Source organism: Seriola dumerili, unplaced genomic scaffold (assembly GCF_002260705.1).
Source record: "Seriola dumerili isolate Sdu_G_001 unplaced genomic scaffold, Sdu_1.0 BDQW01000138.1, whole genome shotgun sequence".
Taxonomy (NCBI): Eukaryota; Metazoa; Chordata; class Actinopteri; order Carangiformes; family Carangidae; genus Seriola; species Seriola dumerili.
Window position 1 is genome coordinate 17,495,570 of NW_019174393.1, and position 21,044 is coordinate 17,516,613.

General features: G+C 39.8%; 2 protein-coding genes across 5 annotated transcripts; one reads left to right on the plus strand and one right to left on the minus strand.

The window, feature by feature from the left end:
* Positions 1-282: 282 nt before the first annotated feature.
* Positions 283-4,292, minus strand: glipr1 (GLI pathogenesis related 1). 3 transcript variants are annotated; one of them, XM_022748989.1, is made up of 6 exons: positions 4,024-4,291; positions 2,829-3,077; positions 2,560-2,672; positions 1,716-1,801; positions 1,373-1,399; positions 283-1,261 (listed from the first exon to the last, which is right to left on the minus strand). In XM_022748989.1, exons 1-6 carry the CDS (start codon positions 4,192-4,194, stop codon positions 1,101-1,103), a joined length of 807 nt encoding a protein of 268 aa, XP_022604710.1. In that variant the 5' UTR covers positions 4,195-4,291; the 3' UTR covers positions 283-1,100. The 3 variants fall into 3 exon arrangements, with proteins under 3 accessions (XP_022604710.1, XP_022604712.1, XP_022604711.1); XM_022748991.1 differs by lacking the exon at positions 2,829-3,077 and having other exon boundaries at positions 4,024-4,292; XM_022748990.1 differs by lacking the exon at positions 1,373-1,399 and having other exon boundaries at positions 4,024-4,292.
* Positions 4,293-6,388: 2,096 nt separating this feature from the next.
* On the plus strand, positions 6,389-16,551 carry LOC111224492 (acidic leucine-rich nuclear phosphoprotein 32 family member A-like). 2 transcript variants are annotated; one of them, XM_022748993.1, is made up of 6 exons: positions 6,389-6,900; positions 8,619-8,833; positions 9,035-9,104; positions 9,245-9,335; positions 10,744-10,853; positions 12,270-16,551. In XM_022748993.1, exons 1-6 carry the CDS (start codon positions 6,759-6,761, stop codon positions 12,653-12,655), a joined length of 1,014 nt encoding a protein of 337 aa, XP_022604714.1. In that variant the 5' UTR covers positions 6,389-6,758; the 3' UTR covers positions 12,656-16,551. The 2 variants fall into 2 exon arrangements, with proteins under 2 accessions (XP_022604714.1, XP_022604713.1); XM_022748992.1 differs by having other exon boundaries at positions 6,393-6,900; positions 8,616-8,833.
* Positions 16,552-21,044: the final 4,493 nt, after the last annotated feature.

The following is a 21,044-nucleotide window of genomic DNA, read 5'->3' on the forward strand; positions in this document are numbered from 1 at the left end:
TATTGAAAAATATATTTTTCTCCCTCAAAAAACACTGATGTGTGACTGAATCAGATGCAGAATACAACCTTATATTTGTAGCGTTGGCCCACATCACATGTAGTTGCAACATTTTGCCCAGCACCTTCATTGTAGAGGTACATAGTAATTGCATTGCAGAGCTGTACCTTTGTGTTGGTACCACGGTTATGATAGTTTTGGATTTTCATTCGTTTTTATTTTTATTTCGTTTTGACTTTTTGTTTTCAATTTCAGTTTAGTTTTAATTTGTTTTTAAAGCAGCTTTGTTTAGTTTTTGTTGTTTGAAAATGCTCAGTTTTAGTTTAGCTTTATTAGCTTCAGTTAGTTTTTTTTGTAATATGGGGGATTTTTCGGGGGCGAGATTCAGACAGGTCAGAAAAAAGTATTCACTGAGGACAAATGAACAACCATACTCAAAAGACGGTGATATAAGATTTGTGTCAGTCAGTGTGTTAGTGTCATTAACCAGAAGAATGCAACTACAACAGAACATAAAATGAATGTAAATATGGGCACAAACATGCAAAAAGTCAACACAAGGTGCAGCTTTAAATGCTAAATGTGTGTAACTCTGCTTCTGTGTGAGATCCAGGTCGAGACAGTGTGAGGGAAAAACGTGAAAAAACACTCAAAATGAACTCCTCAGTGAACTGGACTGGCACAATGTTGCAGTTAATTAACAATAAATTACTAGACATCATTAATACAGTGAATGTTTTGGACCTTTAAAGTGCACATGTACTGGTGGTACAGTGAGAGGAGTGACGCAGCTATAAAACTGGAAGATAGATTTCATATCAACCCAAAATATCAGGCTGATGTATGAAATAAAGTGACAAAGACAAAAACTAAAGACATTTTCTATATAAATTTAGTTTATTTTAGTTTGGGTTAGTTATTGTTTTTAATAAAGCCTAAATCTTACTGCCGTGCAGTAAAATCAAAAATCATTCAGTCATTTGTTTTTAAAAAAATGTCGCTGGAGCTGAGAGGAACTGAATAATCGAAGATGATCTGATCTCATCTTCATCTTAACGCTGGCTGAACAGGTCCATGTTGTTCAGGTCCAAACAGAGGATCTACTCATAGCAGAAGACATCAGGGTAATAGTGGCGGACTGCATATGCTGTGATGAAGGTGAAGATGAGGCCGATGGGCCGCACAACCAGAATGGTCACATAGTTGGAACCAGTATATGTGGCAGCCAGGGATGGGTCCCAGTCTGGGGTCCAGCTGTAGCCTGGAAACACAATAGAAGTTGGAACAATTTTATTTCCATTTATTTTCAAACTGTGCTGGATTATATCTCTGCTTCAAACTGTGTTTTCTGGTTTAAATGCGTCACACTTACTTTGCTGTGAATCTCGTTTTTGGTCACCTGCAAGAACATTAACACGGTAGAAATGAATGAAATACCACAAGTTGTGCTTTTCTTGTTTTGCCCTCCACTTGAGCAGATAACTCATGATTTTTAGGGAAAAAATGTCTCAGTCTTTTCTCAGGCTTTTGTAAAGTGACTTGTTAAAAACCAGTGTAGGTAACAATGCGAATGCAATGCAACCACAACTTTTTTTTTTTTTAGGTGAAAAATGACAAAAGTAGTCCAGAGTTTTAGTGTTTTCTTTTTTTTAAAGACTGAATCTAAAGGAAAGGAAGGATTGTTTGCATCAGCAGAAATGGGACTGAATACTCACGGCAGAGACTGTCCCCACAGGTGCCTTCACATCCAGAGCAGGCTGCCCCTTTAGTTTCATATGGTCTCCTGTTGTTGAAGTTACCCCTGCACAAGAAACCACCAGTTGAATCACTCTCCCATGTGGCAGGTAGCAGATGTTTGTTCATTCTGGGCTCATCTTTGCCCTGAACCTTTCAGCTTCTTATCTCCTTACTGTTGGTGTTACATCATTTTTCCAACATAGAAATTTCAGGTACCTGTGGTGTGTTTGCTTTGAGATGTAGTGATCTAAAAAATGAAGCTTAAAGGAAAAGATTTGCATCATTCTATGTTTCTTAGTGTCAATAAAGTCAGTGAAAAGACCAAAACTAACAATGTTTGGGGCCCCCAAGGGTGTAAATCCTACGTTTGTTGGACTATTTTCAACAGTGGATTATTAGATATTTAGTGCTGTACTATTTACAGCAGCAGGATGGTGTGTGTGGGACTGAGTCACAATAAAGGACAGCACTGGAGCTCTGTGATACAGCTGATTAAGATATATCAGGTTTTATAAAGCAATTGTTAGTAGGACACAGTCATTGTTGGGTTTAGTATGTGTATGTGATTGGTTGAGCCAGACTCACTGAATGGTTGACTGAACCTTGTTGGGGGATGTGGTGGATACATATGGTTTTATACCACTTCCTGTTTTTCACATCATGACTTAAAGTGACCTGAAATATCGAAGCATCACTTTTGGAGATCTTCGGGCCTCCCCTTGTGACACCTTTGTATATCATCAGTTTTATCATCAGTTCACCGACAACTCTGAGTCATAAACTCAGAGCCGTAGGTCTTATTTGTTGATGTGTTCAACTTACGCTGTAGCATAGTTGCAGACAAAAACGACGCCCTCTCTGTCACTGAAGTCTTTGACACCATTTGGGCACAGCTCAGCGGCACAGCCAACCTTGTAGCTGCTTCCCCAAACGACCTGGAAACAACAAAAGTGTTAAACTGTGCAAGTTTAAAGGTTCCTCTTTTTTTATTGACCCTCCGCTCTTAAAGCTTTTGCGATTTCAAAACAAAGAGGGAAAAGCGGAGAATAAGCACATTTTCATTAACAGTAAAAAAAAAAAAGTGCACATGCCTGCGTGTAGTGGCCACAGACTTTACTGCAATTGTTCCTTTCATAGTTGTAGTATGCTTTTTCATCCACCCATCTTTTTATGGCTTTTGTGGCATCAAATGATGATGGTGGGCTGCCCGTCCATATGTTCTCTCCCACCGACGAGAAAGTGGGGTGCACTCTGCCGACATCTTTGAGGCGAGGGTTGTGGTCAAACACACAGTGCTTTGCCCACGCTCTTGCAGTAATGGCCAAGGCCTCGTCCCACGTCTGGAGCAGCAGAGACAGAAAATATGAAGCAACAGCCCTTTATAACGAGCCCATCTTTTTTTTTTTTAATTGAGGTTTTTAAAATGATTGCTTCACCCACATTAAAAAAAAAAAGAACTGGTTTTCATTCACAGGACAAATATATTATCTCACTTACTCCTTTTGGCATCCAGCCGTGCAAAGAGTTTTGGTTTTGTTTGTCCAGGTTTTGAAATTTCGTCCAGTCTCTACCATACCAATATGATGGAAGCGAATGGGATTTACTTTGGGATGCTCACAAAAGTGTAAATAACAAAGGAAAGTTGAACAGCAGAGTGTATTTCCAAAAACGAGTCCACAGGCCTCTCTGTGAACAGGTTAGTGTTGATTTTTATGCTTCTGTGCCGGCGACAGCCAGGGCCAAAGGCGTATTGTTTTCAGGTTGTCTGTCCTATTCTCATGGATGCGATATTTCAGTAGTCCTTGACAGAACTTCTTCACATTTGACACAAACACTCACTTGGACTCAAGGACGAACTAATTAGATTTTGGTGGTCAAAGGTCAAAGGTCACTGTGAGCTCATGTTCTTGTGAATGCAATATAGCAGGAACACTAAGAGGACATTTCATTTCATTCTGTCACACTGTGACCTCACAAAACAATAACTTACAAATTCATTCACTAATTATGACACAATTAAACTCAAATGTCTATAAGGATACAATGAAGTGATGACTTTGATTTTTTTATCCAAAAGGTCAAAGGTCAACTTTACTGTGACAATGTCAAAATGTTCTGCAAAAACACTTCTGTCCATTATTCAGTGCTGTAGCTGAGGAAGGGGAGATTGTGATGATGTTTAATGCAAGTTGGGTTGTCGGCGGGAGGATACACGGTGGTGGTAATTCTCGTTTAAGATGGTAAGAAGAATAAATAGTGAGAAATCAAAGGGGTTGTTCTGCCTACCATGTGCAGCATGTCACTTGCAGGTGGATTGACAGATGACCGTGCCCTGTTGTGTTCCCTCACACATTCATCAATGAACTTCCCATCTGTGATTTCTGGCAGTACGACTGAGCACACCCCCGAGTCCAGGACGATCCAGGCCCACAGTAACAAGTCCACCCTGCTCCCCATGCTTCAAAGGATAAAACTCCACAAGAGAAGACGCAGAGTTTATGGCTCCGTGAAATACACTTACATCTGTCAAACTGACACAGGAAATAACACACCCAAGAGGAACAGGATGTATGTGCTGTATTTGGAAATTTAAAGACATATTCTGACAAAGAAACACATGCTATTTCTTATGCTTAACCCAGTGTTCATTGAAAATAAAGAGAACGTGATAACAATGTGGGCAGTGGCATCTGTGCAAAATGAAGTTGCTAAATTGAGAGCAGTGTGATGTGGTGAAGAGGAAATGGAAAATAATGTGATGAACAGGGTCAAATATCAATTGCATGCAAAATGATTCTGTCAGGCTGTTTACCAGTTGACTGATTGATTTTTTTTTTTTTTAATTTAGCACGCCAGAAAAGCGTGCAGGCCTAACTTTTTGTGCTCAGATTAATTATGATTAATTAATTAAAAATATTTTTTTTGGTTTTTTTTTTGTTTCAGTGTACCGTCATTTTACCTGTTTGTTTTTCTATTCTAACCACATGGCTCGAGGGACGGCAATGCCAGTTATTCCTTGTATTGCCATGAAACTTTAGGCTCTTCAGATGTTTGGATTCTTATCCATCACTCAGTTCCATCTGATGGATTCTAAATTCATTCTGCAGCAGAACAGAGTCCCCAGACGTACAGTCAGAGTCACAAAGCACCATCTTCAGCAACGAGATCGAACAAGGAGTCTTGGAGCAGATGGTCTGTCTCCCACAGAGACCAGATATCAACATCAGTGAGTGAGTCTGGGAATTCCTGAAGTGAAAGAACTGAGGCAGTGTAAATCCACAGAGGAGCTATAAGACGTTCTCCAACATGTTTGGAACAACTTATTGGCCAAATTGTGCTCATATTTAAAATGTAAGAAATATTCATGGCATTATTTTTGAAAGCATCTCCGTCTTACTTTTTGAGCCTAAAACCTTTGCACAGTATTGTATTTACATAAAAATCATTCTTTTGTTCATTCATTTCTTGGCCAAGTGCAGTGATCTTCTGAAGTCTCCACTGGTCGTCTGCACTCGTCGTGTTGGAGACGAGGCCGAGCAACGCAGAGCTGACATCATGTCCACTTCCAGGTTAGCCTCTGTTCCACTAGCTCCTGTAACTCAGTGCGATCTCTCATTTAGCGTTTCTGTCATCTGCCTTTTTGAAAACACTGAAGCGTGTTCCTGGGGTTTTCTTTCCATATTCTAAGACAAAACTGACATCCATTATAGCAGTTGCTATAAAAAATTGAAACCTTCTTGACCTTCATAACAAACAACGTTTATTTTGTGACCACAGAAAAGACTACAGCTCACATGGAAGTATTGAGTGAAAGTTATGATCACTCAACCAACAACCACAACTTCCAGCATTAGAGGCCATTAACAGAACCCACTGCTTCCGGAAAACCCTCGAGGGTCCAGCTCACTTCAGCAATTGCAATGTTTGTTCCTCTGCCCTTTGCAAAGCAATGCAGGATACACACTTTGTTTTGATCCACCTAAATCATCTACAATAGTAAAATGCTGCTTATACATTGATGCATCAATGTTAACAACCTAATAATGTCATATATAATAATAAATCAGTCACAGGAGCCACTTTTATGCAGAATTAATATGTTTACTCTTGATAAATACATTTTACTGATAAAATTTATGTACATAAGTAGGATTGGATGGAGAATTTTTACCTGTAACTACTTTACTGTTTTTACATTAATGTATTGGTTAAGACAGTGGTTCTCAAACCTTTTATATCAAGAACTCCTAAACTGATTCAATTTAGACCACGGACCCCAATTTGATAAGATTTTGTCCCAGGGTCTCCCATCTGACATCATTTTTACTTTTACATGTTTTATTACAGAAACTGTTTGAAACCCTTGACAAAGAGTAATACATTCTGTCATTGTGTTACTTATGAATGGAATTATAGTAAAACTAAATTATTCATCTTTTTGCTGGGAACCTCCAGGAACTTCCTCAACAACCCCTGGGTGTCCCGGGACACCATATGAAGAACCAGTGACTTAAGAGATACGTTTTCTACCACTGTCTATATGATTTTTTTCCCAATGCTTTCCTCCAAATTGTTATTTATTTATTTATTTATTTATTGGTATTTCAAAATACTTCTACCACAGCTTGTTTCTTATTGTATGAAATGTTTGCAAATATGAAATGTATAAAACACAATAAATATAAAATACGATATTAATTAATAACCCTGTTACTACAACATTTTCTGTCACAGACTAGTTTTATTTTTACGTCAACAAAGCCTTTTCAGTCAACGCTTTTATTGTGAAACGCTTGTCCCGGAAGTGTTGTTCTTGTGTGGCAGCAGAGTGGAGCACAGCTGTTTTGGGCCGAACAGCCTGGTGTCAGACCTCAAATGTCACGTTATTTTTCATTGTATATTGGCAGCTAACAGCTTGACGCTTCCTCCTCGTCTCCAGCGTCTCCAGCCTCGTCTTTCAGCGGCTTGCTTTGATCGTTTTCCGGCCGGTGTCTCGTACCGTTAGTGTGTTTCGCGGTAGGATGGTTTTGTCAACATCACAACAAGTCGCCCTGGCTTTCACGGCCGTGCTCTTCACGTTTGTCGTCCTGCCGAGGTTGTTTGGCGTAGGCATCGGGACCGGAGCGAAGGAAACCAGATTTGACCCTCGGTACACCAGAAAAGGTAGGAAATGTTCCCACAGACAACATGGTTCCTACGAGCCTCCTCTCATATGTGTCGTTTTGCCTCGAGCGCACTCGTCTCTTCAGTTTGCATTAGCCACCGTGTGCACCAACAAGTTTTCCCAAAATAAAAGTCATGACAAAAGACTGTATGTTCACTTTATTGTCACGGAAGAAGGATTTCAGTGTGCGATGGTGCACCAACACTGAAGTCTGTTAAAGATACAATTTATTGTAAAACACAAGCTAAATCGCACAGTTCAAGTGATGTAGGACAATAAAGTCAGAATCCACGAACACTCACATCTGTCTCCTTAAAGTGTACAACAGCATCAACATTAGATGGTGGCATTGTCCTTGTTTTGACCTTTCACAGTGATGTAATCTAACTTCGTCTTTTCAGAAAGGAAGCATGCATGTGTAGGGTTAGTTTCTTCAGGATTTGTACATTTCAGTCTCACAGTGGGAGTGCAGGCACAGAGGGAGCCATTCTCAGGGTAGAGGAGTGATCTTCTCTGGCGTGGCTTTGGTCGCCTTTGCCAGGTGCGCTCCAACAGCTGTGGGACATCTGTTGCCTGATGTCAGACTATCAGGGACCTCCTGGCATGAAAGTGGACATACCAGCTGCCCTATAGAAGTGAAACTTGAACTCCCTGGTTCTGTTCCAGAAGTAATGGTGCATTTATGTGCTCCTTAGATTGTTCCTAATTTCCCCCCCTCCTCAGAGTTGGGAAGTCATTCTTCTGACTTCAGTGTGTTCATGTGCTTTTAAGTCAGAATGTGGAAACAACATGGACGCTACAAAGAAGACGTGTAGTAAAACACATTGATAGCTGTTTCCAGTATGTGTGTTACTTATTAGGGTTGCTGCTAATAAATAAGTTTTGTGCCTACTCTTGGTCACTCTGTGTAGACAGCAGCTAACAATTAAAACCCAAAACCATATTAAAAATCACATGTTGATAAAAAAAATTGATATGCAATATGTGAATTTGCACCATTAATCAAAAGTTTCTTCCCATCAGCCAAACATTTACTTTTGTCCGCCTTGTTTCTGCATATGGACCCCAACAATTCGGCAAGTCGAGTACCAAAATTTTATGTTAAGTTTATGTTAAGTTTCCCAGTCGGAAACTCTATTTTTCTGATTATTCCAACACCACATGAATACAGGTTATAGAGAATAGTCTGCAGAATAAAAAAATGATCCAATTTCATCAGAAAAGTGAAAAATAAGACATAATAAGAAATACATTCTTTGTGGTATATCTACTGATGTATGATATAATCACTCTGCAAGCGAATGATGACTTGCTCCCTCAAAAATAAAGAATTGTAGTCTGCAACCATATTGTTATTTATTTGATAGTTTTTAAGTTCTCTTTAATGAACACCATTTCCCATAAGCCCAAGTTGGTTAAATGCCACCAACTTGACGGACTGAGGTCAGTGGAGTGGTAAGATATGAGAGTGACATGGCTCGAACATCGTATGCGTTTTATAGACAGCTGGTAAGTTGATCATGTGAAACTGGTTGATGGGATTCACCATGTCACACTGCAAAAATGCCACGGGAGCTTTGTGTTTTTTGAACGCTGACAAACAAGTCCTAGTTCAACTTCTGTCGAAGTTACAGAGGCTAATTCTGACTTTCCTTAGACACTCGCACTCAGGCTGAAAAATGAATGAAAAACTCTGTCGTTTTAACTGCGGCAGCAGGTCCAGGCCCGGGCGCAGTCAGAGGCCAGCCCATCAGCGTGAACGCCCCCGGCTCCTCTCAGACCCCTGAGAACATGCAACAGATGAAGAAGCTGATGGAGCAAGAGCTGAAGAATGACAAGTACAAATCCAACAGCAACAAGGGCTACGTGTTCACACTGATGCCACTCTACGCCATCGGGGTGGGAGTGTTCGCTGCCTACAAGTTTTTGAAGGTAAGATAGAGAAACACTTCAGTGTGAACTCACAGACAGCAGAGATGTAACAAACTTAAAAATTAAATGTAAAATATTAAATACAATTACAACCCACTAAATAGTATATGGTACCTGTAGTATCTAATTACATGAAGAGAATTTACACCTTTGAATGACAATCATCAGTAATTGTATAATCACATTGTTTTCAACACGCAGATCAAGTCTGCAGACGACCAGGCACAAAGGGACAAATTTGCAAAAGGGGCCAAAAAATCAGTGGAGGCAGGTGTGTATTGTGTGTACTGGGATTACTGTTTGCATATCTGTATATCTACGTGTGTGTGTTTTTTTTTTTTGTTTTTTTTTGGTCACACATATTTGGTTACCATGAGAAATTTAAATGTAGAGTTGTTTGTTTTTGTGCAGAAAACCAGTTGAATGAGCTGGAACAAAGACTCGCACAGACAGAGAGGATGCTCAACTCCATCCTCACCCAGCTGGACCCGCTCACTAACTGGTGAGTGTCAGCTTTCACATGCTTCGGTCTCCAGGTGTGCACGCAGCGCCTCGTCGCCATACTTTGTGTACATATCTGAAACATGATCCCCACTTTACTGTCTGCATCGTTTCTCATTTACACATGTAATATAAATACTGTCATTTTAACTGGAAATGGAGCAGAGAGTGTAGGAAAAAATGAATTATTTCCAGTTCTATAAAAGTTTGGATTTCATGAGAAGTAATTAGTTAAAGCAGTTCATTAACCTTAAAGGAATAGTTCAAGGGGGAATACGCAAAACATGCTTCTCATCTAACTCTCAGCAAGAAATGGTTCAGTCTAATTCCTTGAGGGGAAAAAAAGAGACCAGAAATAAAGAAAAGGGAGAAAGTGAGGAGCAGGTAAATGACAGAGAGGCAGGTGGGTTTGGTGTGTATTTATGGAGGTGGCAGCCACTTAGGTACGCAGAGCAGAGGTGTGATTTGTCTCCTGAACACCAGTCAGTAATTCTGCACTAAACCACGGCTGCACCTCGTCTTGACTTTCAATGAACCTGCAGATTATTTTCTTCTCATGTCCCTGAGGTGGGCTAGTGATGGCGGAGTCAGTAACATGACAAATAGAAACTGAGACCAGGAAGTGGTGAACAGAGGAATACACAGCTTATTTAGTAACAACAAAACAAAACCTGGCCAAAGGGGGCACCAGCACATAAATGCCCTTAACCTCCCACCATGCACCTCTTACAGTTTACAACAGAACCCAGTTCACAACTGTGCATACATATAATGAAAAACAAAGAGGTTAGATAGACTACATTGAACATTCGCACCCTAAAGTACAACCGCAATGCAACGAAGAAGTGAGTACACCTGTGATTTCTAATTCGGGCTAACTGCATGAACGCACTGCAGGTGTACACGCACAGGTGCTGGGCTCAGAAAGCAACCAACCCGCCCTTGCTACAAGGATAAACCATATTGAGTGTGTGAGTGTGTGAGTGTGTGAGTGTGTGAGAGTGTGAGAGTGTGAGAGTGTGAGAGTGTGAGAGACCTGCTCATTAGATGGTTGGGTTCGCTCCAAGTCACTGTTGTTTGAAAAATGAACCTACAATTTCTTATTAAAAACATTTCTAGCACTGTACCTATATGACGTTGGTTGCTAGGCGGCGAGACCAACAGCGTGTTATATCTTTTAGGATGTGCGTGTGAACCTGGTTTGATTACATATGTGACTTGTTATTTACATTCCACTAATATCACTGTTTTCCACTGTCACGTCATTATATTTTCCCACATTCACCCTGTTGTTAATAATGTTATACTTGATTGATTCCTGTAACATTATCTGTCTGCACCAATTAAAGGGCGTAGTTCTTCCTACATGCTCAGAGTGGCTCCTCTTTTCACTTGTCATCTCTCTGCAGTGTGAAGTCAGTGGCCCAGGACCAGAAGAATGAGATTATGTCTCAGCTACAAACCATCCGGTACCTGATGAAGAAGAGAGGGATGGACTGCCCCCCCCTGAACATCAACGGTGGGCTGATCTGCTGTTTCTGACTGTGTTCACACTGCAGACTCATCCAGTGTTCAGTGATCAGGCACATGCAGCATGCTAACTTCACTGCAGCCTGTATAATAAAATATTTATAACGCAGCCGTGCTTCATGCTGCAGTCGCAGCTTGCTGTCAGTGTGTCATCAGTGTTGCATGTCTTGTTATGATGAACCACTATTTGAAATTCAACTTTGAGCTGCCACACTGATTCGCATCTCTAGAAAAGTGTTTTGCATCCAAGTTTACACTCATGAATGTGGTTTAAGTCAAATCTGCAAACAGATCAGATCAGAACACAACCTGCAGCACAGGTGTAACAAAAAGTAAAACGGGCCGATCATGAGTCTGTGAAGTCTCACTTGTCTTCAGAGCAGCTGGACTGACGTGTTTTGCATGAAGCCTGTGGTTTGGTGACCTGAGGTTGTGTATTAAAATCATGTTGGTTGATCACAGAAACCAGCAGGACGAGTCTCACCTGATGTGTGTGCAGAGGGAGGAGACCAGACCTCTGTCACTAACTGTATAAACATTTGCACACTGTGTAGTGCATGCACTTTCCCATTAACCTTCCTTTTACTGCAAACAAGCTTTAGTTTGTTGAAGTTTGTGTTACATAGTTTAGTAAGAAGCCTGATCTCCATCTGTTGGCTGTTGATGCTGTTTAATGTAAAGTCCATTTAACTGTTTTGATCATTTCATTTTATTCATATAATATTCCACTGTAGTCATGTCACACTCGCCACTCTGATGCTTTACAGTTTACTGAGGGATTGTTTCCTGCTGCTTCCATTTTGCTGTTTTTTTTTTTTTTTTTAAACTCAACACTTCCTGCAGTGTTTCATGTTTCCCATGCAGGAGCACGGGCACAGAAGCCGAGTGATGTGGTGCTGTGGACGGGCTCAGCAAAAACATGTGTTTGAGCCACTTAAAAAAATACCCACAGAAAAAGTTTGTGTATGATTTTATTTTGAATATTTTCACCTCTTTATCTTGCCGTCAATCAGCCCTTTCCTTTGGAGCTCCGGTATTCCTACACACATATACACCTACAGCGCACACTGTATTACTCCGCAGATCAGTTTCATTGATCGTCACTTAAAGGAGCTTGAAAAATGGCAGCGTAGGAGCGACCGGATTGAATCAGTGAATGAAAACAGTGTTTCTGATTAAAGAGAGACTCAGAGCAGCAGAGTATGACCTGTATGTTTCACTGTTGTTTCACTGATTAGTGATGTGGAAATGTGCATTAAACAGAATTTATTGTGTGAGCTGTGAGAAAAAAGGTAACCTTTTAGCAACTGGCCTTATGGGACATTAATGTCTTATAGTAGAGAATTTATGACGTATTGATTATCAGTAGAATATAATCATTTACTTACTTGTTGGACTCTTTCAGAGGCGTCCTGCGAACGTAATCTGGACCACCTCATCGAGTCCCTCGGGGTCAGCGACTCCTCGGCAGCTGAAGCTTCTCCGGTGGAAGGGCAGAGCCGCGGAGCGGCAGAGGCCTCTGATAAAGTCTATGAGAAGCATTCAGAAGCTAAAGATGAGGCTGCGACAGAAGGTGAAGAGATGAAGGAACTCATACCAGAGGAGTCTGACGGGGAGGTGGAGAAAGAAGGAGATGTGCTGGAGGAGGAAGAGGAGGAGGATAGAGCAGAAGAGGAGGAAGAACAAGTGGAGGACTGTGAGCTCATGCCTTCACTAGAGGACTCTCATGAGCCAAACACTGAGGAGGTGTTGCCTGTGTCCGGCCTCAGGCGACGCAACAGGCCTGAATGACCGTACTGCAGGACTTCTGCTCTGTATAGAAAAGTGATAGATTATTCTGAATATTTATTATCTGAAAGGCTTTCCCTCCATGCTGTGTACTTATTCACCAGAGAATAAGAGTGTGTGTCCATATAGTGTTTTCCTCTGGCAGAGAAGTGCTGGCAGCGAGCTGGGGAGCACCTCATCACAGAAACACTGTATGTGTGTTTTGTTTCTATGACAACAATATCTTGACGACATATCACCACTGCTGTTGTATGATAGACGAGCATCGCCACTTTGCTTTTCGGTACTATTAGTTTGACATTGTTTTTTTCACCATGAGCACCAACCGGAGGATCGTTGCGCTCGTAGCTTGTGTGGATGAGCTCGTGGCCGCTCAGTGTGAGGAGGATGCTGGTGCATGACACGACCCGGTGGAGACAACAACGCGGTGATTATCATCGTCTCGTCCACGCCTGTTTTAGGCATAACATTTTGTTCTGATAGTTTCTGTCTGACATATGATACAGTCAGAACAAGCTTCTCCTACATTTTCTTGGTGACTTCCACGGTGATGAGTCCCGCCCCATCTCATTGGTTGCCTGAAAAGGAGCTACAGTGATGACACCAGGTCGGAGATCTTCAACTTGAAGCGCTCGGAGGAGCCGCACGAAGAAGGACGAGCGCTCTGAGAAGGTGGCAGCATGCAGCAGAGGATGCGCTCTCTCCTCACTGGGAACAACTGAAAAGAAAAGAAAAAAAAACACTATATGGACACTCGCCCTGATGCATTAATAAGCAACAATAACTTCATAAGGAAATGCGTCTAATTAAACACACAGGGCTGTATTTTCCTGTTTCCAGTCACAAAGATCAGCACAAACTGTAGATCATGTACACGAGGTCATATATGAGCAGAGAGCAGAAGGGCTGGTTGAAATGGATTGGGTGGTTGGTCATCATGTCTCCTTCCTATTTAACAGTTCTGCTAATCACAGTTTGAAGTTGAATTTTTCATTTGTAGTGACTTACAGGAAAATAATGTGGTGCAGTCCACAAAGTAACTTGATTTGTAGCAGTGATGGATGACGGATATTAGGAAAAATCACCCATTAATCTACAACCATTAATGTCAATAATCTAGCCATGCTCAGTACACACTGTGTCCATGACATTCCTGCTGCAGTTGCATTAAGGTTGTATTTTTTAAATGCTGTAACTCAGGTTTACAAACTGTGCAGCTCGGGTCCACAGGGGTGAAGCGGAGGAGTTGAAGGGGAGGTGACAGAGACAGAGGCAAAGATACTGTGTGAAATGAAAGGGACTGGTGCATGCTGGACTTCTGAAAACAACAGGAAGTTAGTTGTTAGCTGACTTCTGATTGGGCCTGCTTATCATCACAGTCAGCAATGGCTGCTACACACTCATGGAGAGGATTAAAAAACAGTGCCTGAGCAGCTGTTTACTGCAATTTGAAACTGGAAATCTAAACACACACGATGCACATTTTTAGATATAGTGTGAGGTAAGCTTCCTGAGAATATCGTTTGCAATGTCCATCATTCATCACTAATAAACATCCATAAATATACTTAGAAATCAGAGTGAAGACTCTCCTTGTAACTACAGCACTGGCCCGGGTATGATCATGTTAAAGTTTCCTCAGTGTCAGGTTAATCCAGTGATAATTGTCTGTACATCCATGAGTACACTGCAAACAGAAAATACAGGCTGAAAACTGACTCCACTGCGACATACTTCCTGTTTACATTCCCCCGAAATATGGGAACTATAGTTCCAAAACGACACAAGAGCATGATTATCCCCCATATTGAAGTAAGATGGAGAATAATAATAATAAGAGAAATAAAATTTGTTAGAATTAATGTTTCTCATGTTGGTCAGATGGGGTGGTGTGTTTTTTGGGGGTGCAGCTGTCTCAGTCTGTCCCAGTTGCCTACAGAGACGTCTGTAAAAGATCACTCTTTGAAACGTGCGCATGTTTAATGTGCACGCATTCTTACCACACAGTCTGATTTTCGAAATCCCAGTTCATGTGAGGGAAACACATCGGTCCCCGGGTCCTCAGACATATAATCTTTTTGTTTTTTGCCTTATCTGCATGGGACTCCTGCTGCTCCTCTCACTTTAGCACTGGGCACCAAAATACAGACGAGACATGCAAACCACAGGGTATCTTCAGTCTTTGTGCTGACAGGAGAATAGAGCCCTGATGTCCTGTACTTTCATGTTGTCAGTCATTTTGTAACACTAGTTATCACCTTTTTAAACTTCCCTGATTTTGGAATGAAACTACTTTATGTACAGTTTTGGTTACAAACACTGTCACTGTCATGAGTTTAGGTTTGCACCTGTTAGAAAATGCCAAACATTTAATGCATATATAATCCAATGGAATCTGTTACTACTAGTTTGCCTTTACTGTTCCTTTCTCATGGTCAGACACAGATGCAATTCCTAACATGGCTGCATTCCATCCAGGTCCAGATGTTGATGTGAATGCATGATCACTGACATGTCTTACTGAAACAAAACATTATTAATGTTTGTTTCCTGCTATAACAAGTGAAATGTCTGCTGTGAGAAAGGTCTGTTGACATCATGATTTCACCATGATAAATGCCACATACACTTTCCTGTCTTGTTAGTCTACAGGAAATGTGCTGTCATTGTTGCATCTTCACCCTGCACCGTCCTGTGCTCTCACCCTCAGGTTGCTATGGGAATAACAGCAATCCAACTAGTGTCAATCAAATTCACGACAAAATGCATAAAAGTTTTACCATAAAAATGTTGATTATCTTTTTTATTTTTAATATATACTCAATTCTTTTTTTTCTTTTTTTTATCATAAAGGGATTGACATTAATGCTGCTGGATGTGATGAACCTACTTAGACTGTAGGATATTATAACATACATTTTAGAAGTGTGGCATGTTGTTGATACATCAAATCATATTTGTGCATTTTTTTTTCTGTAACTCTTTTGCCTGCACAATGTGTGACTGCATGATGACTCATTTATTCATTCACACGGAGAATGACAATCATCTGATCAGCCAGAAACGTGAATTCACAGTCAGGATTTACTACAGCTTCAATGTTACATTGGTTTTGTTAATAAGAATTCTTTTGGATGTGTTTGTTTGTTTGTTAGATATTTATTGGATACCACTACCATAGAACCGAATCAGTCGTCACTTTTGCCTTATATTTCTATCTTTCTTTTGAAAATGTGATTTAAAATCCATGTGGGAAGTTACTGTGGTGAGGCTTTAAGGTTGTTCACTACTATCAGGGTGTGTCTCAAAATTTCCAAATGTAATTAACAAATTTAGGTCGTTGTAATATGTGCTAAGATCAGTTAACACCCAACAGTACATTCATGACTGTTAATACAGATAAAATAGCACCAGAGTAACATTATTCATTAATCATACGTTCCTGTCTGTTACAGATTAACAAAGCACAATTGCGAATAATTCATCATTTCAACTTTGCAGTATATGATAGTAGCCCAAATGCTTATGTAGTAAAATGTGGTAAAAATCACAATTAAATAGTTGTAGTTATCATTTTTGACAAAATTAGATTTCCCTGTATTGTAGACTTTAGTGTATAATAATATACTACCCAGTCTTATCATTGTGCGGCCCACAAATCATTGCCTTATTTGGGATGAAATATTTGATCTGGTACACTGCAGAGGATGTTTTCCTCTGCCTCATATTTTCACTGTCTTCACCTGACACTAAGTTTTACACATTGAAATTATAGCCAATGTATCCATACCACAAACCTTTGCCTTAAATTATTTTGGAAATGTTTTTGTTAGATTTCTTTCCCTTTAAGCGTAGTTAGCTTTCTGTGTTCAATGTTGTATGTTTCATGTGCGAGTTGAGTGGAAAAAAAAACTCAGCTTGCCTTAGTAGAAAATAAAGTTTAAAAAAAAGTGATGCTGTTGGTCTGGATGACATTTAAAAGCAGGAGGTTATTAAGCTTTAACCACAATAGATTTATAAAACTGAGTTTACTAATACAAGAGATGTTGTTTGCCAATAGTTTTAAATATGACCACCGTCCCCCAGTGTTTCCTAATAATTTGTATTGAGTGGTCAGAAAGGTCATATTAATTAAAATTAAGATTTCAATTTCATAAATATGTTAGAGACTTAATGCAATTTAGAATTTTCAAGGTTGAGGAAATCCACACAGGTGTTTTTAGTTATTCTGATTAATATAAATTAATGCTGCGTTCAAGACATTACGGAATCTTCATAATTAAGTATTTCCAACATGTCAGTGTCCAAGAAGCCTAGTTGGGTGATTTTCTGACATATATCAAAGTTATAATACAGAAGTTCATACGCTTTTTAAGGCCCGTAAACCTAAATTTAATCTTTCTAATCGCTAACATTAAGCAGCATTAAGCAGACAGACAATGGAAATCGCGTGAGGTCAGTAAACTCATACCAATAAACGTTAAATTAGCTGCACCTGGCCGCCTTCTTAAGAGGTACGGCGTGTTAGCACACACTTAGCTACGTACACGTCCTGCAGACAGAGAGCAACATTAGCATTCATGTGAGGTCGTGTTTCCAGCCACCTGATGAATGTAAGTTCAATATTCTGTTAGCAATTAGCTCCGCTTCGCTCTCTACCAACTCTGACGTAGTAAATATTTTAATATGTTGACTAGCTAGTCGGTGCGGTGCAGTGCTGTGCTGTGGTTGAAAAGTCAATATAATCTCCTACCCTAACCACTTCTCCTTGAGGCAACGCCTTGAGGTCAAGGAAAGATGTGAAGGAGACTTCATAAGTACTTAGGAAAGGACAACCGCGCTGCTTAGATAATCTGACTGCACCTGCACTGGACTATTTTTTTTTTTTTTTGACCAATTTATTTATAACATATGATAAATACTCCATTCCTAACCACAAACGCAAAACAAATAGAATTGAAATGTTGAAATAATATGACTTGAAAGAAGTATACAAGTAGAAAGAGTTGAACCATTAAAATAAACATTTATTTATATAGTATATTGTTGTGATGATGATATTGTCATTTATAAATTCAATATGCTTGTTCTTCAAAATGACTCCTGGATTTGAAGGAGAAGAAATCTATATTTATGGATTTGGAGCTCAGACAATCATGCAAGGATATCCAAAAGTGTCACATACATAAAACATGGGTCTGCTGTGGTGGAACTACAATGGTGCATGGTCTTAATGTTGCTGCAGCAAAGAGGGACAGCATTATCTCCTTTCCTTTCGTAGGAAGATGGGAAGTATCGAAGCTCCTTTTTCAAATGATCCAAAAGTATCTCAGTGGCAGCCATGATAAGAGCTGGTCCAGTTCTCTAAATGAGCGCTCCCTTCCTTATCTCCTTTAGCATAGGAAACACTGGATCTTCCTTTATGAAAGGATTGGAGAAAATGCTGCCACTCAATGCCTTGCTGTGCCAGCATTTAAAACCATTGTTTGAACAATTGTAGTTTTCATCACGGCAGAGCTATGTAAATGTAGAAACAACAGAGAAACAGTTTTATGTTTGTGACATGAACCAAATGGAAATCCTTGTATGATCCAGTTAGGAGTCATCATGAAAAGCAGGTATATCATCTTTATCATAGTCATAACAATCGACACATAATGCCATTTCAAAACCGCTCACTGCACTGAAAATACATTTTCTTTACTTAACAAATGTATAAAAAAAGTCAAAACTCTCTAAAGCCTGCTTATGTCTGGATTAATTAATTCTGGCCTCTACTGGGCTCAACTCTTTCTAATTGTATATTTCTTTCATATTATCATTTAACATTTCAGTCCTGTTTGTTTTATGTTTGTTGTAAAGAAAGGAGTAGGTAGGCTATATATGATCCTTGTGTTATGAATAAAGGTGGTTTTTAAAAAAAAAAAAAAAAAAATTCCAGAAAGTGTAGTTGGATTCTCTCTGCAGCGCAGTCGTCCATTCCAAAGTCATTATGAATTTTCCCTGACATCAAGGAAAAGTGGTTAGGAAATGAGATATTTTGAATTTGATCACAGCTCTTGAGTACAGTTTTACACCCATGCTGCTTTCTGTAGCTGAGATAAGCAAGGGCCATCCATAAAGGCAAGCATCAGAAGATTTAATAAAAGTCAATAAATGGGTCTATTATTAAGGCTCAGATTACTCAGCCATCATCAGTTCAGTCATCCTACTCCATCTGGAAGCTCTCAGTCCTCTTGTTTGCATCAACAGAGCCAGAGTCAGCATGTGGTCCCTGATGTGGATTCAAGCTACAGGCAGTGCTGAAGCTCCCCCCTGTTACCTGCAGATGGCGCCACAGGAACACAGTAAGTTCAAATCTTATCTCTGGGTATCTCTGTTTGCCGGGTGGCTAAGGCTTACTATTTCTGTAGCATACGTCAGCATAAGAAATACTCAGACTTAATTTATTTCATTTGGAAAATAGATTCATTTAAAGGCAGGCAAACTCAGAAAATCATTGAGCACTGAACGTCAGTGAGCAATAAATATCAAACTGTAATACATGCTCCCTTCTGCATTAATTCCAACAAACCTTAAGTATTTTCAAAATGTGTCCTGGTGAAATAAACCACCCTCCTCTAATCAAAACTTATAATTAGACATACAGACTTTATAAATGACTTCCTCTCATGCAGCGCAGGAAAAAGATCTGGGATTCATCACAAATTAGCTCAGCTCTCTCAACATTTAATCAGCTCAATTTTCTTCCACTGGGATTTCTGCCTAATTCCATCCATGGGCCTGTGGTTAGCAGGATAATTTGTTTTTTATTGTACTGCATGGTTATGAATGGAGTTGAAAGTGTTGGTAGCAGAGCCTGCATGCGCTACAAAAAAAAACTTAATTCCTTCCACTACTCCCTTCAGGGCTACAGTGGACTTCCAATCTCACCAAAAACATCCTCAAGGGTATTTAAAATGTTTTATGTGTAAGGACTCAAATGTTTAAAAGCACATTTAGCAGAGCGTAATGTGTTTTTTGAGGCAGTTTACATGCTTTTTGATCAGTCTGACGAGATGGCAGTAATTGTTGGCTGCAGTAAGTGCTTCAGTGATGGGCTACTATCATACTTTAGTCCCCAAATATTGTCAGCTGTCTTCACCTGAGCAACATAAATCTAAATATGTGGAGAACAAAATGAGAAATGTTGTGCTTAATTAGAACAGACTTGTATTGAAACTGGTCTGCACCCCGCTGTGCTTTGTGTTCTCAAAATGTAAAATCTATGATAGCTCGCTCTTACAGGAGATGATCACTTTATTGTCCATTTTTCTTGAAGCTCCCATATAGTATAAAGGTAGATGTCCATGTGTTGTTTGATTATAAAGCAGGTCTAGGTTCTATATTAATACTGTGAAAGTATCAAAGCCTCAGTCCACAGAGAAATGCACACAGCCTGTATTCAGAAACTGAGCCTTAAAACCAGCCGTCAGGACTTCTTGAACTTAATGATGTCATAACTAAGCAGTCACCTGCTCTCAGCCAAGCCTCAAGCTACTTTCACAGAAGAGAGACACTGACCTGTTGTTACTAGAGCTCCAGAGGGAAGCCTGAGAGGAGATATAAAACTACATTGACATGATTTTTGGTTCTTAAAACCACAAATATATCTTCTGATGGATCAGCACTTCAAATAAAACACAGCAGAAATATGGGACCTTTTTTAAAGACATAAAAAATGCAGATTATTTCATTAAAGGTACCCTGTGGAGTTTTTAATGGGTCTCCATTCTCGCTTGCTTGGAATACAAACAAGCAGTTGATGCGATAATGTTCTCTCCTACAGTTTCAGTTGGTGGCACCAAGAAAGGCAAAGCAATAGGCCGGGAAGAAGACTGTTACAGGTGTAACCTTTAAACACAGACTTTGATACCGTTTATGGTAGGCAATATATATTCCGTGTATGTACATTATGTAATCACTTCTCTACATAGTAGCATTCATTGTTAGAGTCTGCCATTCCCTTGTGAGAAGTTTACCTACCAGATTACCTACCAACACATGACTAATTCACTGGAAACCATTCAGCATGTAATCCAGTGTAAATTTATCTCTCATTTACTCTCTTATCAGAGGTGTATTAACTTACTCCTAATGCTAACCCACTATAACTACTGCTGCAGCTTTGTTATTGGACAGACTGTTTTGGCTTCAGCCCATAAGTAATAATGAAGTTTTTCTATATACTTTAAGTGTTTTTGGAGTTTTGAACTCTTAGGACTGCACTTTTAGGTTGGAAGCAGGTGAAGTTGTGAGAAACCTGTACTGTGCTTCTTCTGCTGCAGCTTCACAGAAGCAACTGGTGAAACTGGAGGTAAAGTTTTGGAAAAAATAGACTTTGCAAATGATT